A 25,304-nucleotide genomic window follows, 5' to 3' on the forward strand; every position below is an offset into this window, starting at 1 on the left:
CGTACAGCATGCTCTCCATGTGCTGGCTCTCAGAGAGCCTTCTGTGAGCAGGCACTCAAAGGCAGAAGCACCTGGCGGCTCGGTCTGAATTGGGGCAGAGTTTTGTGATGTAGGACGGTCACTGATGAATAAAGCCAGGGAGAGGGCAAGAGGCAGAGGAAACTGGGGCTAAAAGGGCCCGACATGGTCCAGGAAAAAGGTCTGCCCCCCTGGTTTTTATGACACCCCCAGACAAAGTTCGTGGCTGGAGCTAAGGAAGGTGACTGCACAGCCAGCTAAGACAGGCATCGCAATCCATTAGCCTCTGCTCTTTTCTTTCCATCCTCCTCCCCCACACCCCCACCTCCATATCCTTTCACCACAATCCAAAAAGCTGAACAAATCAGGAAAATGCATCCTAATCTCAAACGACCCCGGCCTGAATTAGGACCTACCAACATATTTACAGCGAGAACAAGGCTTTCTCGGCTTCCCTTCAGACAATTCCCAGAGTACATGTGACATGCATCCGTCCCGCTGCCAATAATCCAAGCTCTACCCTACAGAAGTGAGAAGTGAGAAGGGAGAAGTGAGACAAAGGCACGTTAACCGGCTCCGGCGCACCACCTTACCTGTCTGCGCTAACAAAGATGATCTCGAATTTCTGGCCTGCCTCCTTGATCTTCCGGTAGGATTCCACCAGGACCCGGGTGAGGCTTCGGCAAGGGGGACACTGAAAGACAAGAACAGGATCCCGGGCGTGACTTTGCACCTCCAGCGTCCCCTTTCCCAGCCCCCTGCCATCGCCGGGAGGCCAGCAGGGCCCACACAGAGTTGGGCTGGCAGGACCTGGTCCATCAGAGGCAGCAACAAGCATGATGGCCGCATCCAGCACAGGCTCCTCCCGCCCCTCCCAGCCGGCCAGCCGGCAGCAGTCAAACCCCCGCAGAGACCATGAGAAGCCTCACCAGAATGGCCTAAGAAAGCTGTCTGTTTAGACCAGTCAAAAGAAGTCATTTTCTTGCTGCTATTATCATTCATAATAATAAGCACTTGTTGCCCGCCAATCACAATGCACTGGGCACAGGAGAAAGGAAGGACGCCAGGAAATTACGCCCCGGCAGTCAGGCAGTCACACCTCCGGGAGCCGATCACAGCTGGTTGTGGTGGGACCTCCCTGCTTCGCTCTGTCTGGGCCGAAGAGGAGCAAACACTCACCCAGTGTGCGGAGAAATAGACGCCCACGTGAGACCCCTCCAGGCTGCTGCTCTCCAGGGACTGCCCGTTATTTCTAAGCAAGGGCCCTGCAATGACTTCCCTGAAAGGCTTAGGTCCCCAGGGGAATTCCAAACCTGAAACAGGCAACAGATGGGAGAAGGTTAAGACTCTGCCGCGTGGCCTCTGACCCAGGAGGCCTCGGGGCTGCAGAGCATGGCAACTGTATCATCCAACACCCGTAGGATCTGCAGCTACAACACAGGAATAAAAGCGGGACTCACCCCTGACAGAGTCCTACCTACCCTCAAGGCAATGGCTTCCGAACTTGCATGACCACAGGGCCCATCTGCTGGGGGTGTTTTGAAGAATACAGAAGCCCAGGCCATACCCCAAATCCCAGGATCCAGGGCTGAAGCTGTATGTCCCCCAACAGCAAAACCGACTCCCGGGGGAACTGGTGGTGAGCCAGGCTGGGGAAGCTGCCTCAGATATTAGCCATGAGTTTCTTCTCTTCCAACCCTGGGATCCAGGGCATCTCAACTCTGACTGCAACTCAGAATCCACTGGGGAATTTTAAAATACGATGCTCCAGGGCCCCGCCCCCAGAATTTTTGAGTTGGGGCCCAGGGAACCAAGTGAGATAACAATTTAAGTCTAGGGAAAGGAAAGAGTCAAACCCACTCAACCCAGATGGTCTGCATTCTGATGACACTTAAGCCCCAGGCAGGAAGCGCAAATACTATGCTCCCAGCTCAACAGACAGTGTTTCCTCACAGGGTGGTCCATGGACCACGGCCTCAAAATCGCCTGGGGTGAGGGGAGGCTGGGAGGGAGAGGCACAGACTGGCTGAAAACGCAGGTGGCGGAGCCCACCCTGAACCAATGGATCCAAAAATCTTGGGGGGGGGGGCGGAGATTAGGGGGAGACCGACATTTTAACAAGCTTCAGAGTAGTGTGTGTGTGTGTGTATGTGTGTGTGTATGTGTGTGTGTGTGTGTGTGTGTGTGTGTGTGTGTGTTTAAATTGGAGAACTTGGTTCTATGATGCCCTGGTTTTTACTGAGGGCGATTCTCTGAGGCAGGTGCAATTTTAACTGGGAAAACGTGTGACCAGGCTCGAATCGTCTAGTTGGATCAATAAGTGAGGGAGGAAGATCTTATGACTCCAGTCCAAGGGGGAGAGAAACCGATGTTGGACAGCACTGAGCACCCTGATCGGAGCAACCTGCCCAGTGCGTGGCCAGCCAGCCGGCCAGCAAGACCCAGGCCTGCGCAGGAAGTGAGGCGCCCTCGCCACCGCGGCGGGGAGGACACAGAGCCTGCGACTTTGCCAGGGGAACTGCACTGGCAGTGAGTACCGGAGCGCTAGCTGCTGCTCAACGGCTCCTCCGCCCTCAAAGCTGACTCCCTTCCTCAGCTCCATCTCCTTCGCCCATGAATTAAAGCTCCCAGGAGGGACATTCTGATCCCTTAAAACCTTAACCATGACCTGGAGAAAACCATAATTACATCAAGACAATATTCTTTAGCCAAGTAAACCCACTTACATATACAATTGACCCTTGAAAAACATGAGTGAACTGCCTGGGTCCATTATGTGCAGATTTTTTTTTAACCAGCAATTTGAAAAAACTCACAGATAAACTGCATAGCCTAAAACTGATGATGTAAACTTACAGTATTGATAAAAACACACAGTACTGTGAATTTTATGTCTGTTCCTTATGATGTTTTTCTTTTTCTTTATGGTTTTCTTTTTAAAAAAATATATTTTATTGATTTTTTACAGAGAGGAAGGGAGAAGGACAGAGAGTCAGAAACATCGATGAGAGAGAAACATCGATCAGCTGCCTCCTGCACACCCCTCACCAGGGATGTGCCCGCAACCAAGGTACATGCCCTTGACCGGAATCAAACCTGGGACCCTTCAGTCCGCAGGCCGACGCTCCATCCACTGAGCCAAACAGGTCAGGGCTCTTTTTGTTTTTTTAAAAACATATTTTAATTGATTGCAGAGAGGAAAGGAGAGGGAGAGAGAGAGATAGAAACACTAATGATGATAGAGAATCATTGATCCGCTGTCTCCTACACACTCCCCACTGGGGATGGAGCCTACAACCTGAGCATGTGACCTGACCAGGAATGGAACCATGACTTCCTGGTTCATAGGTCGATGTTCAACCGCTGAGCCACGCCGGCCGGGCTCTTTATGATTTTCTTAATATCATTTTATTTTCTCTAGCTTACTTCATTGTACGAATACAGTTTATACGACATATAACATAGAAAATATGTGTGTCGCCGGAACCGGTTTGGCTCGGTGGATAGAGCGTCGGCCTGCGGACTGAAAGGTCCCAGGTTCGATTCCGGTCAAGGGCATGTACCTGGGTTGTGGGCACATCCCCAGTGGGAGATGTGCAGGAGGCAGCTGATCGATGTTTCTCTCTCATCGATGTTTCTAACTCTCTATCTCTCTCCCTTCCTCTCTGTAAAAAATCAATAAAATATTTAAAAAAAAAGAAAAAAGAAAATATGTGTTAATTGATTGCTTATGTTATCAGTAAGGCTCTCGGTTAACAGTAGGCTATTAGTAGTTAAGTTTGGGGGGGAGTCAAAGTTATACATGGATTTTCCACTGTATGGGGGTTGGCGCCCCTAACCCTCACGTGGTTGAAGGGTCAACTGTATTTCATTTGCATTTCATTTGCATACTCTCCAGCAATGGAAGGAGGTCAGGGTAGAGGGTCAGAGGTGGGTACAGCACGGACATGCCAAGGTCTCACCTTCTGGGTCATCACGGATCACCAGCAGCCCATTCCTGCACACAACCTTCCCGGTGGTGGCATCTAGGAATATCAGTGATGGAATGTTGGAAATTCGGTATTTGTTCCAAAGTTTAAGCTGTAAGAAGAAAAGTTAAAGAAGGTGGTTAAGTTCAAGCTAGATTAATTGCAGGGTTCTTTTGAAACCCTCAGGCATGGGATGGGTGGCCTGGAGACACGAAAGTGCAGATAAATGAGTAACTGAAGGAGAGCAGGGCTGGCCGGGCAAATGGACAGGGGAGACTGCAGCCCCTTTGCCCCTGCAGCCTGTGACAGTGCAGGGACCCCGAGTCTGAGTCCAGGCTCAATCCATGGTAGAGGCCGACGAGGGATAGATGACACTTATTCTAGGAGAATTCTTCTCTCCTAACTCTCCCCCAGGCCCTTTCTCTAACAAGTATAAAGATGAAGATGGATTATGCACCTTTTTAAAAAATATATTTTTATTGACTTCAGAGAGGAAGAGAGAGGGAGAGATAGAAACATCAATGATGAGAGAGAATCATTGATTGGCTGCTTCCTGCACGCCCCCTATCGAGCCCGCAACCCAGGTATGTGATCTTGACCAGAATCAAACCCCAGACCCTTCAGTCTGCAGGCCGACGCTCTATCCACTGAGACAAACCGGCTAGGGTGGATTATGCTTCTTGAACACAACCAGAACAAGTGGTTAAGGCAAAAAGGGAGGCTTTTTATTGGTGCCTGTCCACCCTCTCAGCAGGCAGGTGCTCCCCTGTTCTGAACCCCAACGGAGAAGGGACAGGAAACTGAAGACAAGTAGTTAAAATCTGTCCCTCTCACTGCTTCACCAGGTCCCTGGACATGGAGAGTCATTATACCTGTGTGCCATTCAGCCAGCAAACACTAGGGAAGCAATATCCTGAGCCAGCCCCAACCCTCAGCTTTTTTTTAGTTAGTTAGTTTGCTTTGTTAATCCTCACCCGAGGATATGTTTTCCCCATTGATTTTTAGAGAGTGGAAGAGAGGAGTAGAGTTAAGAGAGAGAGAAACATCGATGTGAGAGAGACACATTGATTGGATGCTCCCTGCATGAGCCCTGACCGGGGCCGGGGATTGAGCCTGACACCGAGGTACATGCCCTTGAACGGAATCCAACCCATGATCCTTCAGTCCGAGGGCTGACGCTCTAACCACTGAGCAACCGGCTAAGGCTCAACCCTTAACTCTTGATGACACTGTAAACAATCCACAATGGTTGGCAGGTCTTGAGGCGGACTGTGCACACTGTCAGAGGCCAGATTCTAAGTGGGACGAGGCTGAGGAAATGTGAATGCAACATACAGGAGCCGAGTATGTGCGGGCTTTGCTCTCAGCCGTCTGGGTGAACACTGTCCAGGTGAGCCACGGGGTGCTCGGGAACGTAACTGCCGAGCCCAGAAAGCAACAGAATTAAGTGAAATGTCCAGCTACCAATGAACCTCCAGGAAAGACAGAAACCAGGGGAAACAAGAATGGCCCATTGGGGATTTAGCTGCGAACTTCCCTTCCAGGACTGGGCCCAGGCAGGAGGCTGGCCACCAGGCATGGGCAGAGCAGGGCCGAGCGTGTCTAAGGAAACGGGCATCAGAGGTCCAGCTGCATACGGGGGAGAGAAAGGCACGTGTCGCTGTGATTATTATTGTTTTTAATTCAATCCCAGGCAGCGAGGGAGCTGGGGGGGCAGGGGATCTGCCCAGGAATGTTAGGCTTCCCTGTCTGTGGAGACCTGGGTCTTGGTGGGGAGGGTGGTGGGACCCCCCCCCCCCCAGACTGGGTGGGCCACGCCTGCATGTTTTTCCCCAGCCCCACATGTCCGATGGGCTCCCCAAGCCAGCCCAGGGCCGCAGAACAAGAGTGATTCTGCACACAGTTCTCAATGACAGGCATTGCATGATCCCAGGGAAGCCTGGTACAGGGGTCAGATGGACTATTCTTAAGAGGCAACAGCAAAACAAGGCCATCCGCTGCTGGGATCAACTTCACAAAATTTTTATTTTAAAGAGGGGGGAAAAGATTAAGATGATTGGATTTTTCTGGCTTAAAAAGTAATTATGGGGGGGGAGTAATTATTGGAAAAAATGGGAGACATAGTTCATGATGCATGAAAGTTGAGATAAACATCATCCATGACTCATCACTTATGAAAGCTTAGACAATTTTATATTTCCACCAGTGGCAAATGACAGTACCCATGTCCTAGCACTCTCACCAACGTTAGTTTTTCCCATTGAATAGGGAAAAAATGATACCTCATGTTTGTTGCTTATTTTTTACTTATTGATAATTATCTATCAATCTATCTATCTATCTATCTATCTATCTATCTATCATCTATCACTGTTGTAAACAGACTGCCCCCTCACCCCCACAGTATGTTTTATAACTGGTAAGTGCTGAACTTTATTCAACAGTTATTAACTGAGCACCTACTACGTGCCAATTCTGTTCTAAGCACAAGGGATACAAGAAAGAACAAGGCATAGGAAGCCACTCCCCTTGCAGAGCTTCCATTTGAGTGGGAAAGACAAGAATATGAATAGAAAAATAATTTCAGACACTGGTAATTGATAGAAGTTAAACAAAGCAGGGTAAAAACAAAGCAGACTGGGGCTAGTGGTGCATATCTTAGAGTTATCTGGGAAGTCATCTTTGAAGAAATGACAGTTGAGCACAAGACCCTAATAATGAGCAAGCCGTATGCACATCAAGGAAAGCCAGCTGCAGCCCAGGGAAGCTGTGTGGAGGCAAGGAGGCTGACTAGGGCAGGCTGGAGTGGACAGAGCCAAACAGTCAGGGAGGGCAGGTCAGAAGGTCAATTGTAGACCAGGACTGTAAGGCCCTTTAGATGGGTAAAAATAACAGAATTTTATTCTAAGTACTAGAGGCCCGGTACACAAAATTCGTGAACTCGGGAGGAGGGGGGGTGGATCCCTCAGCCCGGCCTGCACCCTCTCGCAGTTTGGGAGCCCTCAGGGGATGTCCGGCTGTTGGCTTAGGCCCACGTGAGCCCAGCAGCTGGCTGAGCGGGCGCTTCCCCAGTGGGAGCACACTAATCATCAGGGGGCAGCTCCTGCATTGAGTGTCTGCCCCCTGGTGGTCAGTGCATGTCATAGCAACTGGTCGTTCTGCCGTTGGGCTGAAACCGGCTCTCCGACATCCCCCAAGGGGTCCTGGATTGCGAGAGGGTGCAGGCCAGGCCAAGGGACCCCACCGGTGCATGATCGGGGCCAGGGAGGGACCTCAGGAGGGCTCCAGGGCGTGTCTGGCCCGTCTCGCTCAGTCCCAATCAGCCAGACCCCAGCAGTAAACTCACCTACTAGTCAGAGCGTCTGCCCCCTGGTGGTCAGTGCATGTCATAGCGATTGGTCAACCAGGCGACTGTCTGCCCCCTGGTGGTCAGTACACATCATAGCAAGTGGTTGAGCGGCCTTAGCATATCATTAGCATATTACACTTTGATTGGTTGAATGGCCAACCAGACACTTAGCATATTAGGCTTTTATTATACAGGATAATAGGTTAGCAGGAGAGTGGTATGACCTGATTTACATTTTAAAAGGTCACTTTGGCTTTTGTGAAGGAACACTGCAGAGGAAGACAGTGGAAGGCAAGATACCAACTGGTGAGGCTACTGAAAACAGCTCAGGCTAGAGTTGAGAGCAGTGGCGAGGGCTTGGGTTGTAGCAGCAGAGACAGTGAGGACATGATATATTTTGAAGACAGTCAATAGAGTAGATTGACAAATTGAATGTCAAGGGATGATGGAAAGAAAAAGATCAAGTATGTATTGTGGTTTGGGGGACTGAGCAAAAGTGCGTCAAGGTCTGATGAACGTAGATGAGGAACAATGGAGGAGGACGAAGTTTGAGAGGGAAAAATCAAGATTGGGCAGGTCAAGTTTGAGTTGCCTATTACATGTGCAAATGGAGATTTCAAGTAGCCATTTGGATTTACAAATCTGGACTTGGTGGGGGAAGGAGGACATGAAATATAAATCGGGGATCATCAGTCCCTAGATTCTGTTAGGGTTCATAAGCCTGGATGAGGTCATCCAAGGAGAGGCCATGGCCACAGAAGAAAAGAGATCCCAGGACAGAGTCAGGGACCACCAATGCAGGAGACTAAGAAGGAGTGACGAGTGTCACAGGATGAAAACGAGGAGACTCTGGTATCCCAAAAGGCAGCTGAAGAAAGTGTTTTGGAGTAGGCTACTGTGCCACATCCTGCTGAGATGTTGAATAAAATGAGAAATGACCAGTTGATGGGCAACTAAGGTCGCATATGACCTTAATAGGGCCAGGGAGGAGTCAGTGAAGTGGTGAAACTGAAAGACAGATTAGAGTGAAGAGGGGGGATGGGGTGCAGCTCTGCCTAGCGCACACGCCTAAAGTGGGCCTTGGACCCAAACAAATTCGAGTCCTCTTGCCAACATGTGAAATATCTGGAGAATAATTTTAAAAAGAAAGGTTATAAAAAGAGAAAGAGAAAATGGCAGATAAGGGACTGAGTTGGACTATAGACAATTCTCTTTAAGAGTTTGGCTATAAAGGGAGCAGAGAAATGGGATTGTAGCTGGAGAAACACACAATGAGGTCAGAGGGAGAATATTTGTAAGATGAGGTCAGAGGGAGGATATTTTAAAGGTGGGAGATACTATAACATATGCTGCTGGGGAGAATCCAGAAGAGAGAGTAAAAAATTGATGAAAAGAAAATATGCAAGAAAAAGTCCTTGAATAGGCAAAAGAATAGGATCTAGGTCACAAATGAGAAGATGGAGTTGTAAAAATAGCTAATTTTAAAATATATGTACTCTTACTTCAAAATAGGTTTGCAGTCTGAAAAGAAAGGCACCCTATTGGCTAAAATAAGAGACAACTTTTTTTTTTCAACAGTTACACCATTTATTTCCTTTTCTTAGCGAGCTATATTGGCTGGAGCTGTGGACAATATTAAACAGCAAGCATCCTGACCACATCTGGATACAGATCTATAAAGTTTGCAATATGCCACCACATGGATGCCCCTTGAGGACATTACACTAAGGGAAAGAAGCCAGTCACAAAGAGATAGGTACTGCGGGATTCTACTTATGTGAGGTACTCAGAGCAGTCTAAAGATAGAGATTATGATGGTGGCTGCCAGGGCTGGGGTAATGGGAGAATGAAGAATTACTGTTTAATAGGTATAGAGTTTCAGTTTTACAAGATGAAAAGAATTACAGGGATAGATGGTTACACAACCATGTGAATGTACTTAATACCACTGAACTATACACTTAAAGAAGGTTTATTTTAGATGGGTTCAGCTGTGGTGGCTCAGTGGTTGAGCATCGACCTGTGAACCAGGAGGTCATGGTTCGATTTCTGGTCAGGGCACGTGCCTGGGTTTCAGGCTCGATCCCCAATGTGGGGCGTGCAGGAGACAGCCAATCAATGATTCTCTCTCATCATTGATGTTTCTCTCTCTCCCTCTCCCTTCTTCTCTCTGAAATCAATAAAAAATATTATTGAGTTTTGCTCTGTTAAGGTTACAGCATTGGCCTGAGGACAAATGGGTCCCAGGTTCAGTCAAGGTCACGTGCCTTGCTTGCAGGATGGATTCCCGCCCGGGTCGAGACACCGTGTGGGAGCCAACCAATCAATATGTCTCTCTCACCTCAATGTTCCTCCCTCTATCTTTCCCCCCCGTTTCCACTCTAAAAATCAATGGAAAAAATATCCCCGGGTGAGGATTACCAACAACAAAAAAATGGTTAAGATGGCCAATTTTATCACACACACAAAAAGCTTTCCATAACTTTTTGTCCAAAAGTTTTATCAGGAATAGATGGTTACTTTTTGGTTATTCTTTTGACCGGCTGTGGTGTATTTCATTAGTAGTCACTCCAAGGTCAAACCATCCTTGCCTTCATAAAAGAACTCTTCCCTGGTCACATGAATTAAGGGGTCACTTCCCTGGCGCTTGGGGCTCCTACAACCAAGTAGCATCTTGTAACAAGCCTCTTTTGGGGTAGACAGACTATTCCCTAAAGTAAATGGCAGCCGGTGAGCTTTAAATATGAAGAGGGCAGATACAACACGGTTAAATAGAGCAGTCTGAACGTAGGCACCCATATTATACTTGAAATGGAAGCATATGATTGGCTCTTGGCTAATTTTTTTTTTTTTAATGGTGGGTTTTAGTACCTGGGCAACCTAGTCCCTAAATGCTTGGCCGCTCAGCACGAGTCATAAAGGAGGCCCTGAAGGCCAGCCTGCTTGGGATAGCCTGAGGGCATTAGGCTAGACCCTTGTAAGATTTCTCCCCTAATAGATAGAGAAGAATTCATTTTTTTTCTGGGTCCCTCGTGTAGGCAGAAGGACGGTAACATGTCCTCCTGCTCCACCCCAAGTCTCCCAGTATCCCCCTCGGAGAGGGAAGGGACCGTACCACCCATGACCCCTATCTTCCCTCCCACTGGGAAGGACAAGAGGTCTTGGCTTATGTTTTACCCATGGTTGTTGAATCTTTTCTTTCCAAGTAAAGGTCCATTGGTTTAGCGAAAAGAAGAAGAAAAAATTAGGCTTCTAGAATTACACCTGACACTGAAAAGTTGATCCTTTCGTAGACTAACACATCATGGTCTAATTTTATACAACAGTGATTTGTTTAGGAAATTATGTCATTCACCAGTGACTTGTAGATTTGCATGGGAAGGTCTTTCTCGGGTTGTAGCACCACAGTCACTCTGCTCTGAGACAATACAGAAGGCACAGGAATGCTCATTCCAATCTTGTCAGTTCTGATACTCAAACCAGAAAATGAGCTTTATGTGAGAAAAGTCAATTACAGGTCCGCTTTGACGATGGCTTTCTTATCCTGACTGAAAAGAAGGAACGCTTGAGCTTGAAGAAATGGTCGCCAAGATTCACCTCTGTGCCTTTTCAAGTGCGTGACATCTCAGGTCCTCTAAAGGTTTTAAAAAGGCCTCTTAAAAAAGAGTGGTTTCAGAGCCATTTTGGGGTCACAGACACTTTTGAGGATAAAAGATATAGATCCTTCCCCCAGAGAAAAATGCACATGCACAGAAAAGTTTCTGTGTGATTTCATAGAGTTCCTGAATCGCTTGAAGCCTGGTAGTGAACCTGTCTGATCCCATCCCTGAACAGACCCTACCTGAAGACCCCTTGTCTCAAGAGTTCATTTTAGTGCACAGCTTGACCATGATTCAACTGGGAGAACTACGGTATTACCCCATCTTAGTTCCTGTCGTGACAATCCCTCTAATAAAAATCAGCATTTGCCTAAACTCTAAGATGATGCAATAGTGAAGAGTGGGAGATCCACGTCTCACTCTAGTGCTGCTTTGTTCTAAAGCCATTCAGAGCTGATGACTTCCCGCAGTCTCCACCTCCCCTGGCCATTGGGACAGTGAAGATCAAAACCACCCAGGACTGAGCACTAAATGCACTTCCTTTTTTGTTGTTACTCCTCACCTGAGGATATTTTCCCACTGATTTTTAGAGAGAGTGGAAGGGAGGGGGAGAGACAGAAAGAGAGAAACGTCCATGCGAGAGAGACACATCGATTGGTTACTTCCTGCACGCGCCTTGTTCAGGGCCAGGGATGGAGCCTGCAACCGAGGTACATGCCCTTGACCGGAATCGAACCCTTCAGTCCGTGGGCCTATGTTCTATCCACTGAGCCAAACCGGCTAGGGCTCAATGCACTTGCTTTTAAGGGTCCGAAGAAATGAGTTTATATGTTCCCTTGGCACAATATTAGAGCATTTCATCAAAGTCATACGTGCCTCCTCATGATCTTAAAGTCCCTACTTGGAAGGAAACATGTTAGTGTAGGAAGAAAACAGAATTCAGGGGGCCTTGGGTGCACATCTTAGCCCTGACATCTTATCAGATGTCAGTGGGTGACATGGCACCAGCCTTGGGCGGGTCACGCCTTCTCACCTGGCGCAGTAACCTCCACATCCCAGGATGAACGTGTGCTTTAAATGAGGTGATGCGTGTGGAGACGCTCTGAAAACTAAAGCACCATACACATGGGGCTCATTATTAATATCTGAATCAAATTTATGCTTATTTTCCTCTTTTCTTGTCAGCATCCTTTTCAAAAAGCATTTTCCTGTCAGCTCTATTTTAAAGTTAATCCATCAACCGTATATAGTTAGTAGGCGGTACTTAAAGCTCCAAAAATGGAGATTTCCTCCTGCAAAAAGTAGTCTTTTCACCATAAGCACAACGCATACATATTTTTTGTAGTCTGTTTGTCTTTTTCTTCTTCTTCTATCTCTCTCCCTCAGTTTGGATTTCCAGATTTTAAAAGGGCATCTGGAGGTTGTTTTTTTTTTTTAAAAAACAGACTCTATGGATTTTACTTTTCTCTCTACTTAAGAGAACTCTGACACCACGTGTGATTCTGACAGGAATTCCTACTTCGTTTCTTCACCTTCTGGCTTGGATGACTGACGCATGAAATGCAGTCTAGTCATTAGGAAAGCGGTGTGTGTGGGGGGGGCAGGGAGGGGGGGGGAGCTGGGCCAGCCTCTGAACCAGGAGGCTGGATGGAGCAAGAGCTCACATCCCATTGGACTCAGGAGACAAAAAGGCTGAGGGCAACTCGAAGGAGCCATCTGAGGGTGACACTGACTGGGGCTGCAGTTGGGAAAGACCAAATGACTTTTTTTATAAAAATATGTTTTTATTAATTTTGAGAGAGAGAGGAAGGGAGAGTGATAGAGAGATAGAAACATTGATGAGAGAGAAACATCATCATCAACAGGCTGCCTCCTACACGTTGCCTTCTGAGGATGGAGCCCACAACCCGGGCATGTGCCCTGACCCGGGAATTGAACCGGGAATTGAACAGCAAAAACCCGAAAGCACAGAAATCTAAGTGTTTATAATTATTCGTTCGCCGAATTCAAAAGCAAGGCAACAAAGATGAAATTAAAAAGAAGAAAAAGAAGAAGAAGAAGAAGAAGAAGAAGAAGAAGAAGAAGAAGAAGCAGCAGCAGCGATATTAGCTCAACTTGGCAAAAATCAAAAAGGATGACAAAATGGGCCATTGGGTTACTTAAACGTTCCGATTCCCCAGCCTGGCGGCTGGTTCTGGTTAGCGATCCCAAGTTTGTGGTGGAAGCTCCATCGTCCCAGGAATGCTGGTCAGAAGGGCTTTCACAGTGACCCACACAGCAATGAGGCAGATGTCCAAAGGGCCAGGATGGGGAGCTGGCGGGCTGTGAAAATGCAAACTACAAAGCCCAGCTCATCGGGAGCACTGGCGGGATTAGTCAGCACCCACAGACGCCGCAGGGAAAAGCGACCTGGCCATTTCTGAGCAGCCCTGGCCAGCGGGGTGACGTGGAATCGGCCTCCTGTTCTGAGGACTGGGCCTTGCACTTGACTGGGGGTCTGAGTTTTTATTTCCCAACAGCTGCTGCAAATCCGTGGGCTCGGGCCAAAGCTAACACAGATGCGGGATTAATCTACCTTGGCAAGGTCTGCCGGAGCCTTCGCAGGCGAACTCCACTCCTGCCCTTCCACAACGCTGACCACAGGCAGCACCCCCTTCCTCACCAAGCACGACCAACGCCCACCTGGAAGGGAGAAACTTGCCTCCTCCCGCCCTCCAATGTCAAGGCAGTATATACACTAGCAGTGGCACGGGCGGCCTGGGTCTAACTTCGGCCATTTGCTAGTTGGTGACCTCGGACAAGCTACCTAATTTCTCTCTCGGTTTTCTCACCTGTAAAATGGGTAACAGTGCCCACATTTCACTGGACCATTGTGAAGATCAGATGTGACAGAAAGTGCTTAGGACAGGGCCTGGCATAGGTTAGGTATCGCATTACTAAAGTTAGCTGCTATTATTAATGTCAATCGTTGTTATCCCAGAACCATTCTAAATGCTCCGGCAGGACCTTGTCTTCCTACCCTCAGAGTTAAGACCACATCTTGCTTCCGAGGCATGATTCCCACTGTGTGATTTGACCTGGGGCTGAAGTTTTCAGAGGCTGGTACAGCTGTTGGCCAACTCCAGGGCTTGGCCCATATTCAATAAATGATGCGTGAACAAATGGAGGAAGGAAGGAATGAAATAAATGGAGGAAGGGAGAAAGGAAGCGCTGTGAACGGATCAGCCAGATGGGAGGCCTAGCTCGCAATCAAGTTCAGCTGTTTAAAGGGCGTCCTCATGACCGAGACGCTTCCTAATTTCTTGGGATACCTGGGTGCCCCGAAGGCTCCTTCCATTGCAGGATAAATTATCCAAAGCAAGTGCCGGTGGAATCAGAGCCTCCTCCCTTCATCTGACAGCGCCTCTGACCCCTGCGTCCTCTTCACCTTCCTGTCTCTCCTTTGCCTGGAGCCAACACAGAGAACCTGCCAGCACGTGAGACCAAAGGAAAGATGCGGTGGGTTGGGCCGGGCCCGTCTGAGCCATCACTAGCTTACGAGAAATCAAAGCCCTGCTAGTGGACTGGGAGTTATGAAGCTGGTTTAACAATCAATTTCCCCTGCACTATAGCTGGTTCAGAAAGAAGACCTATGCCCCGCGGGTCACGAGAGTGTAAGGTTTAGAAAATAACGTGTCCACGCTGCTTCCTGCACACCACAGCACCAGGCGTGAAACACACCACACGCCCTGTCAGGGTCCAACTCTGCTGCAGGCTCTAGTAAGAGAGAAAGCCTGGGTAGAAGGGACGTTAAAAATTTATTGTTCATGTCTCTAAGTCTCCGAACAGTGAGTTTTCTGACCGATTTATAGCTGACCTCACTGGGCTATGAAATCCAACAGAGCTTTATTTGGTGTGATATACCTAAATAGTAAGCAGGGTGTTGCCGGGGAGACAAGCGGGGAGAGATACTGTGCCTGCCTTCAGGAGCCCTACAGATTAGAAGTGGAAAATGCTTAAAATAGTAAATCTGATGTTTTATATATTTTACCACATTAATAAAAAGTGGAGATATGCCCTGGCCAGTTTGGCTCAGTGGATAGAGCGTTGGCCTGTGGACCAAAGGGTCCCGGGTGCGATTCCGGTCAAGGGCACGTACCTTGGTTGCAGGCTCCTCCCAGGCCTGGGCCCTGGTCAGGGCTCGTGCAGGAGGCAACCAATTGATGTGTTTCTCTCACATCAATCTTTCTCTCTGTCTTTCCCTCTCTCTTCCACTCTCCCTAAAAATCAATGGAAAAATATCCTTGGGTGAGGATTAACTAAAACAGAAAAAAAAAGAGAAAAATAAAAATGGTGATACAAGTATATATGTACAGGCATAACACGAGGCAGATCGTGGCAACTACCCGGAGAGATGAGCAAAAAGGGCGACAAGAGCCCAGCCGGTGTGGCTCAGCGGTTGAGCATCGACCTATGAATCAGGAGGTCACAGTTGGATTCCAGGTCAGGGCACATGCCGGGGTTGTGGTCTCCATCCCCAGCAGGGGGCGTGCAAGAGGCAGCCCATCAATGATTCTCATCATTGATGTTTCATCTCTCCCTCTCCCTTCCTCTCTGAAATCAATAGAAAATAGATATATATTTTAAAAGGGCAACAAGGAAGACTGGCTCCGTCCTAGTTGAGCGAACACGTCAGGAATGTTAAATCAAACACATAAAGGAAACACACAACGTTTCAAACATCCACCAGTAACCGCTTTCATTCCAGATGGGGACAGCCACAGAACCACAGCTCACAGCTGCGTTTGGTCCTTGTCAGCCAGTCAGGTCTCTACTTTTGTTGGTCAGAGAGCAGGATGGTGTAGGGAAAATGATGAAAAACAGGGCTCTGGAGCCAGGCTGCCGGGGTTCAAATCTACCACATACCTGCTGGGTGACCTTGGCCAAGTCACTCCACTCTCGGAGCCTCAGTGTCCTCGTGAGTAAGACCAGGATAAGGACACCTGCTGCGTACTGTGCTGCTACAGTGAACTTGGAACACAGTAAGTGTTCAGTAAACGTTAGCAGTGATGATGACTAAAAAGAATATTGCCACTTCTCCTTGACCATAAGTGGAAAAATGTGATGACCCCTAAACCCCGTTTAGAGCCATGTCAGCTACAGATTCCCATTCAGGTGGGAGGGAGAGGGGGAGGGGGAGGAGGCGGGGGACTCCTTGGGCTTTGTAACAGTTTGGGAGCCTGCAGATTAGAGGAACCAGCCCAGGAGGCCACCTTACACAACAAATACAATACCATTTACTCCCTGCCTGATGGTGTGGGAACTCCCTAAGTTCTTAAGAGACTCATTTCACTTTGCAAGATATTCTTTTGCAACAGAAATCAATGTGCTGCTAGTATGACAGGCGGAGGATCTGATAGGCTACTTCCTCCTTTTATCTCTTTATCCAGGAGATGTCTATCCTCGGCGGCAGCCAGCCTTCCACCACGGCCTGGCCAGGTCACGGCAAGCGAGGTTTCCGTCTCACCTGTCACTCCCAAGTGCTGTCAAACGCACTGGCCATCACCAGGATAAAGGACCGCACACTGCGTGCTTCTATGAGGCTGTGAACACAAAGCAATCACTGCCCATTCATCCTCTCTCGAAGGGGCCCCAAATCCTCGCTGCGTCAAGACAGGAAGCAGAGTGCAGCGGGGAAGAGCACAGGCCCTGGGGGCAGATGGCCTGGGTAGGAAGCCTGCCTCTGCTATCTCGGGCAACTTCTTTAGCTTCCCCAAGCCTCACTCTTCAATTGCAAAAACAATCCCTGGTACCTACCCTCTGGTGTTACTGTGAGGATAGTTCACAGGAAGTGCTCAGAGCCATCACTGGCACACAGCCAGCGCACATGAGAACACTCCTACTGTGCGCCTTTCCAGATCTTACATCAGAAAGCCCCACTTAGGGCCACATGGCCCTCAAACTGCAGGAACCCTTAAGTGAGCAGTGTTTGACTATGGTGGTCAGGACACCACAGCGCTACCAGTCCCTGCCAGGGCTGGCACCAGACCAAGCCACACAAATAAATGCAGAATATATTTTAGAGGGGACCTACCAGAAGGTAAGCAGGTCAGCCCTGATGCAGGGAGGGGAGAGCGGCTCTGGGTGGGACAACATCTCCACTATGTTACGGAAATGACGATACTTCCCGACTAGCCTCCGGGTCTATGGCTGCTTTTTTCTCAGAACAGGGGGTGGGGGCAGAACTCAAGTAAGAAAAGGCCGCTAACACTGACAACAAGCTCCTGATGGAGACCATGCAGACAGACCTGAAAGGTTAGGCAAAGACAGGTGGTGTCCACATGGCGCAGAGGCCTGGCTGCTAGCGCTGGCAGTGGGCTGCAGCGCTGCAATTCTGGTGACAAAGGTGACCGTGGCTACTGGTGGGAGTGAAGGGTGAGCTCGGAAGGAGGCTGCGGCCCACCTGTCTGCAACCAGCAGCTGAAGAAGCCGGCGGGGAACGGAGCACATTCTGCGCCACCAGGGCCTCCTCTTCCTCACACGGCCTCCTGCTCAGGAGCCACTCACCTTCCTTCAGGGCTGCACCTTCAGCCGGCCTTGAATCAACAGCGAGTGAGTGAGATAAAAAACGATGCCCACAAATACAAAGGCAAACATAGATGTTTTCTTCTCACCCTTTCAAAAGTGATAAAATGCATGAGTGTTTTTAAAAAATATATTTTTTTATTGATTTCACAGAGGAAAGGAGAGGGAGATAGAAACATCAATGGTGAGAGAGAATCATTGATTGGCTGCCTCCTGTACACCCCTCACTGGGGATCGAGCCCGCAACTCGGGCATGTGCCCTGACTGGGAATCAAACCATGACCTTCTGGTTCATAGGTCGACACTCAACCACTGAGCCACGCCTGCCAGGCTGTAAAACAGTTCTTTTTTTTTTTAAAATATATTTTATTGATTTTTTTACAGAGAGGAAGGGAGAGGGATAGAGAGTTAGAAACATCGATGAGAAAGTAACATCGATCAGCTGCCTCCTGCACACCCCCTATTGGGGATGTGCCCGCAACCAAGGTACATGCCCTTGACCGGAATCGAACCTGGGACCCTTCAGTCCGCAGGCCGACGCTCTATCCACTGAGCCAAACCGGGTAGGGCTGTAGAACAGTTCTTAATCGCTGTAGTTCACTGTGGCATTGGAGAGCCCAGTTCCCAAACACCTGGGACCTGCTATCATTTTAACACCAATGAATGAGGCTCCCTGGCTATGCCATACAGCTTCCTGCCCCCATGACTCAACAAGCCAGGAGATGAGCAGTTTGTTGTGAGTACAAAGCGACATATGGTTGCCAAGCTCTCTCTGGCCGACACCACAGATGGAGTGAAAGGCTGCTCCGTTTCCCGGTGCTAAAGCTCTCAGAAGCTGACAGAGGGATTTCCTAAAGCCCCATCTGGTATGAAAACCTCTACTGGGCAGAGTGGTTTGGAACAGCAAGGGGGCGGCTGGTAATGACAGACCAGGGCTAAATGCTACAAAGAAAGAAGAATTAAAGAGGTGGCTGGAGTTTTCGTATGAGAGAGAGGACAAGAAGCCAGAACTGGTCTGCCCTCTGAGAGACCACATCCCAGCTCTCAAGGCAATCACTTCCGGTGGGGGATAGGGTTTCTGTGGCTTTTGTCCTTGTGGATCCCTCTGCTGATACTATCGGGGACGATTCGAGTTTGCCCACACTCACTCTGAGCGCTGCACTTCCGCTCCAACACTGGGATCCTCCCTCTGCCACCTCCTCTGAGTGACGTGTCACCGGACAAGTTGTACCCAGAACGTTAAGCTCAGACCAAAGAGAAATAAATTCTGAGCATCTGCACACCATATTTTTCATGGGGCCCATAAGGTTGAAACAAAACAAGAAAGAAAGGAACCGAGGGACAAGGACTGTGTGGAAGAGGGCCACTCCGTGTAGATCTGGGGGTTCGGCTGGAGCAGTGGTTCTCAACCTCTGGCCCTTTAAATACAGTTCCTCATGTTGTGACCCAACCATAAAATTATTTTCGTTGCTACTTCATAACTGTAATGTTGCTACTGTTATGAATCGTAATGTAAATATCTGATATGCAGGATGGTCTTAGGCGACCCCTGTGAAAGGGTCGTTCGACCGCCAAAGGGGTCGCGACCCACAGGTTGAGAACCGCTGGGCTGGAGGAAGCTGCTTGTCAGGGCAGTACAGTCTCCCACTCTTCCCCTCCCCTTCGCCGGAAGGTGGTAGATGCCGTCAATTCACTCCAACTGATCCATCTCTTGTGGCTCAATATAAAATGTAAGGCGAGCAAATGTGGGAACTGGCCATAGCTGATGAAGGGACTTTGAAAAGCAATGTGCCAGCACGGTTTTGTTTTATTTTTTTAAATAAATATAAACCCAGCCCTGGCGGGTGGCTCGGGTGGCTGAGTGTTGTCCCATGCACCAAAAGGTCCCTGGTTGGATTCCTGGTCAGGGCACATGCCTGGGTTGTGGGCTCGATCCCCAGGAGGGGGCGTGCAGGAGGCAGCTGATCATGTTTCTCTCATTAATGTTTTTTTTCTCTCTCCCTCTCACTTCCTCTCTCAAAAAATCAATAAAAACGCCCTAACCGGTTTGGCTCAGTGGATAGAGCGGCAGCCTGCGGACTCAAGGGTCCCAGGTTCGACTCTGGTCAAGGGCATGTACCTTGGTTGCGGGCACATACCCAGTAGGGAGTGTGCAGGAGGCAGCTGATCAATGTTTCTCTCTCATCGATGTTTCTAACTCTCTATCCATCTCCCTTCCTCTCTGTAAAATATCAGTAAAATATATATTTTTAAAAAATCAATAAAAACATATTTTAAAAAATAAAATTTAAGTTAAAAAATACATATTAAGACGCCTTCATCTAGAAACACACCTCCCCCCAGGGAAACGGTTCAGTTCAGGTTCCTGAGGAAGGACATCTGGGCTCCCCGAGCCTCCTCCGTTCTGGGGGGGCTGACAAGCCGTGGCCTTGGCGCCCCAGGCTCTGCGTTTCTGCTAGCTCTCAGACTCAGCGCCTGAACGACACACGTCCAGCCTGGATTTACTCCACACGATAGAATCCCGAGGACCAGGGACCAGAGGGAAAAGCTCCAATGACAAAAAGGGGCAGATTTCATACACGCCGGAAGCAAGGACGTTTCAAGACGTGAAGTGCTCCACCAAGTCCATAGCAAGGGAGAATCCCGCCCGTCTAGAATCCTACGGCCACCCTTACGGGGCTCGGAACCAAAAGGCTGTCGCGTCTCCTTCATCAGGTGAGTCCCCCCCTGGGAACTAAACCTTACGCTGCTTTTGTTACGTGTGGTAGGTACTTGGTAAGCGATGACGATGACCAGTCGGGCTGAGAAAGAATCACTTACTTCAGCCGTGGGCAAACTACGGCCCGGGGGCCGGATCCGGCCAGTTTGAAATGAATAAAACTAAAAAAAAAAAAAGACCGTACCCTTTTATGTAATGATGTTTACTTTGAATTTATATTAGTTCACACAAACACTCCATCCATGCTTTTGTTCCGGCCCTCCGGTCCAGTTTAAGAACCCATTGTGGCCCTCGAGTCAAAAAGTTTGCCCACCCCTGGTCTAGCTGCTTCTCACAATGGACTCTACAGACGCAGCATGAGACACAAGCAAGCTGGTAGTTCATTGTCACACACCCATCATCCGTCCCTAAGTAGCTGCTAAGCAAGTCGGTATCCAAAAAAGAAATCAGGCAACTACCAATAGGCTCCAAACTCTGCAGCTTCCAGATCAGGAATGCGGTTGCCTAGCACCTCCTACCCCGAATGCTATAAATGACAAGTCAGCGGGGTGGGCTTTCCCAGGTCCCCCCTCCCAATGAAAACAGGAGCAGGAAGTGTGGTTTGTGAGAATTACAGAGAAGTTTATCATTTCAGCGCCACCCATACCTGTCCCACCGTGGAGCCCTTAGCACTCAGCAGAGCACTCTTTTCAATTTCCTACTTGATTGTTATTTCATCCGGGTGGTTTTTACATTTTTTTCCCCTTGCCCTGGCTGCACAGAAAACTCTGTTTCTTGGCAGAACTTCCCGAGTGCCCAGTTAAACCCCTTGTGACCGCTTTCCTGCTTCAGGAAGTCCCACTGAGCCCCAGCCAAACGACAAGGGGAGGAAAGGAAACGTTTACAATGATGTGAGAAATTCCCAGTCTGGAAAAAAAAGATCAAAGACGAAAGGCATAAGGGACCATTCTGCACGGAGTCTGGCACATGAAGGTCCTCCGTAAATTGGATTGGATTGGCCCATGATGGAAACATTACCTCACTGGGAACCCAGCAAGCCAGGCTCCTCGACAGCTCTGAAACCAGCACCAGAGTCTGCTACGGACCAGCTGTGTCCCGGGTGAGAGGCAGCGCAACCTATACTAAGACACTGAGGTCGCCATGCTCCAAGATGCCTTCGTACAGAAATAGATCGAGGCTTGCATGGCACATGCCCTCCGCCAGCTCTTGGAATGAAAGGGCTCCACCACAACATAGTGAAATAAATAACAGCAGGAGAAGGGAGGGAGGGAGGGAGGGAGGGAGGGAGGTAAATTGTTTGGAAAGTAGAAGACAGGGTGGAAAAGATGAAATTTAAGACAGATGTGTGAGAGCCACAAACATATGTCCTTGAATTTATGCATCCAAGTGATTCATGTAGAATAAGTAAAAAAGAGCTATATACCCAATATAGAAATAAATATGGGGATAAATACAAAACAAAGTACCACATTCCCTACCCTTGCAAAGAAACATCAATTCACATCTCTCTCTCTGCCAAATCGAGCTGCTGAAACATGAGCTGAGTGAAGGATCCAAGATGGAACTACTAGTATTAATTAAGCAAAGTGGTCTCTTGCCACTCCCAATGGGACGTCAACCACCAACAATTTACTTCCAATTATTGAATGTTGATTTCTTATCTCCAAAAGGTACTGCCGTTGCTTGCTTCGCATCAGCAGAATGTTAAAAAGACTGTGTAGTATTTCCCAGGGTAATGCCTGGTCATTAAGAAAAAAATCCAGCAGGAAATTTAGATGGGCGTTCCCACAGAAACACAAAAGTTCAAGACGCTGGCCGGAAAGCCATTTTTACAACGCGGCATCGGTGTGTGCTGTTTCACTTCTGAGCAGCCAGCTCCAAGGGGCCACCGCACAATTGGTTCCAAATGCCTCACGCAGAGAAAACGCAGGGGCGCCTGCCTCGCTGCCTCACTGCTTTCAGTCGGAGACTTCAGATGGTAACAAGAAAGAGGAAGACAGCAGGAGTGCCCGGTGGCTAGATGTGCTAGAGAAATGGGGTGAAGCAGCGTCCAAGGCGTGACTGGGGGTGGGGGAGGTCACCGCGTGTTCTGGATGGTCAAGTATCACATTTAAAGATGCAGCTGGACAGAACATCAGGTCTCCACCCCGCACATGCCTCGTGTGCTCATCAACCGTCATCTATTGTCCACCTAAAACCTACCAAGTATCTGTGCCAAATGGTGTGGGGACACAGGCATTAAGGACAAAGGTCTTTGCCTCCAAGGGAGGAAAGGAGGCTGGTTAGTACCTGAGCCTGCTCGCTATTTGGACACTCCACCTGGGGTGCCAGTCGCTGTCCACTCACTCCACCCCCCAGTGGTGAGCCTGAAGGCACGTTAGCTCCACAGGCGCCAGCCTTGGGCCACGGGTGACTGCCGTGGGTGTGGACACTTTCTTGGTCTGATACCAATCGTATGCTCTCCTGGGAATTTAGAAATTGGATACACAGATAGATTCAGTTAGGTCAGAGCTTCCCAACCAGTGTGCCACATAGGTGAGGGCAGGTGCCATATTGATCTCGGTCCTGGAGCAGCTCGAGTCCCCTCCGCTAGTCCTTGGCTCTGGTATAAGCTGCCTTGTCTCTTTACCCCATAAGACAATGATCATATCTACATGTGACGGGAATGTGAAAAGGTAGAGAAGTACTGTTTAGACCAGGGGTGGGGAACCATTTTTTCTGCCAAAGGCCATTTGGATATTTATAACATCATTCCAGGGCCATACATCAACTTAAAAATTAGCTGGCGTGGCTCAGTGGTTGAGCGTCAACCTTTGAACCAGGAGATCACGGTTCAATTCCCAGTCAGGGCACATGCCCAGTTTGCGGGCTCAATCCCCAGTAGGGGGTGTGCAGAAAGCAGACAATCAATGATTCTCTCTCATCACTGATGTTTCTCTCTCTACCTCTCATTTCCTCTCTGAAATCAATAAAAATATATTTTTTTAAAAATCAGCCTGCCATATATGGTCAAACATTTATTAACTCACCTCTAATGCCTTGGCAGGGCCAGACCAAATGATTGCAAGGGGCTTATATGGCCCGCGAGCCGGACATTCCCCACCCCTAATTTCGACAGCGGTGGAGGTGGGGACAAAAATTCATGTCAAGTGGAGGCAGGAGTAGCCTTGCTGGACCAGGGACAAGCAGAGAAAAACAGAGCTGACAGAGGAGGGACAAGGAGGCAGATAGACACCAGAGTCAGAGAAGAGAGAAGCAAGTCAGAGGAGCTCTGCAGCCCCAAGAAGGCAAGAGGGACCTGCTTCCGAAATCCCATTCTGGTTCTGGCGTTTCCCAGCTGAACGTGACTTCCGATCTGGATGCCCGTGGGATTAACAGCTGTGTTCTGAGAGCCGGACCCAATCTATTTATGCCAGCTCGAGTGAATGTCTGCTCCTTGAAAAACAATTCCTAACCAAGACAGATGTGTGGACATGTGTGCATGGAGGGCCCGTGTGCACCACAAAGTCCTCAGCAGAAGAAAAGCAAATGACATTCTGTTCTTAACCCTTTCAAGTCCCGTTCTCATCTGTCCTTCTTCTGTTGTCCCCACAGGACCCAGGGACCCTGGGGAGGAAACTCGTCCGTGTGCTATGGATGCAGGGATGGGAGCAAGAAGATTCATCTAAGATGACAGAGCAAAGTAGTTAGTACCAGGGCCTCTGCTCTCTACCAACCGCCAACCCTCCCAATGTGGTTCTTCTGAAATTCGAGCCTAAAATCCTATATGCAGATGTGAGAAAAGTCAACCTGCTTCTCCGACTTTGAGTGAAGGGAAGGTGGCTGTGAACGAACTGTTAGAAACCTGCAGAGAAAAGCACCCCTTTCCTTTGCTTTCCCAAGGACAGGAGGGCCTGCGTTCTCTCTGGCACCAAGAGAGGCTGCGCTGAGCTGAGCCAGGAAGGATGAAAGTCAGCGGTTTCTTCTACAGACAAGATGAATGGCCACTTTTTACCCCCCCCCCCCCAACCCCCATCCTTTACAGCACATTCCCCAGGCATAACAGCGTGGGATGAAAATTTAAAAGCGGAAACAGAGTGTCTCCAGCCACTTTTTTTTATCCAATGCCCTTTGGGGGCCCCCCCCCCCCCCAACCCCATCCTTTACAGCACATTCCCCAGGCATAACAGCGTGCATGACATTCAGAAGCGGACACAGAGTGTCTCCAGCAACTTTTGTTTTCCAAGTCCTTTGTGGCCCCCCCCCACCCCCCAAGCGAGGTGCGCCAGCACCTTCCTGCGGGCTGTTCCAGAAGCTCCGGTGCCACAGAACCAGAATAGGCCGAGTGTCAAGTTTCTGAGGTTGCGACTGGACTGACTCTCTCTTCTAGGACAGAAATGTCCCGGTGAATCAGACCCTGGCTATGCCACTAATCACTCGCTTCGGAAACTTAAAATGCTGAGGCCTTCTGAATACAAACCACACACAAATTGATTCTCCATAAGGAGCGCTCAGGCTTTCTGGGACACGCTGACCATTTTCAAGAGCACAATAAACCCGTCAACCTTTACCAGACCTGGACTGTTAAATGTCGAGTTTCAAACTGGGCTCCAGATGACCCACAGAATAATCTGTGTCTAAAAGCAAGAAACTGGATTCCGGTGTCTTCAGCTCTGTTCTTGGCTCTGCAACAATTAAGACCCAAAGTTCTCCAGGCTGCAGTGAAGAAGGAGGCCAGGACAAATGGCGAGGGGAAGCCTGCCTGTGCCTCTCAGAGCAGCTGCAGACAGAAAGAAAGATGCCCAGAAAGCAGGAGGCAGAGCCAGCGGAGAAGGGAAAGGTCCCAGAAAAGTGTGTGGTTCTCTGTGCCCTCCCAACCCCACCCCCACCCCCACCCCCACCCCCACCCCCACCCCTAGTCACAGCCAAGAGCAGGCAAGTGAGCGGAGCGGTGAAGGCGACTGTGTACAAGTTACTTCCCTTCGCTGAGAAATTTACTTCTGCTGTAAACTGGGAAAAGGACCGTCTTGCCTCACAGGGTTGCTATGAGGATTAAACGAGATAGAAAATCCAGATGGCTCCTTCCAGTGCCCGTATTTCCCAAGCTC

The 25,304-nt window shown here is 49.0% G+C and overlaps 1 protein-coding gene across 1 annotated transcript in view; it reads right to left on the bottom strand.

Moving 5' to 3' along the window:
• Positions 1-4,853, bottom strand: part of NXN (nucleoredoxin) — a 30,135-nt gene extending 25,282 nt beyond the window's left edge. Inside the window, exons 1-4 of the mRNA XM_023762836.1 lie at positions 4,821-4,853; positions 3,981-4,098; positions 1,198-1,331; positions 612-712 (exon numbers count right to left, since the gene is read on the bottom strand). Coding sequence (XP_023618604.1) covers positions 612-712; positions 1,198-1,331; positions 3,981-4,098; positions 4,821-4,853 — 386 coding nt within the window. The remainder of the gene's footprint in view (positions 1-611; positions 713-1,197; positions 1,332-3,980; positions 4,099-4,820) is intronic.
• Between the last annotated feature and the right edge of the window lie 20,451 nt (positions 4,854-25,304).

The sequence above is a fragment of the Myotis lucifugus genome, unplaced genomic scaffold (assembly GCF_000147115.1).
Source record: "Myotis lucifugus unplaced genomic scaffold, Myoluc2.0 scaffold_262, whole genome shotgun sequence".
NCBI lineage: Eukaryota > Metazoa > Chordata > Mammalia > Chiroptera > Vespertilionidae > Myotis > Myotis lucifugus.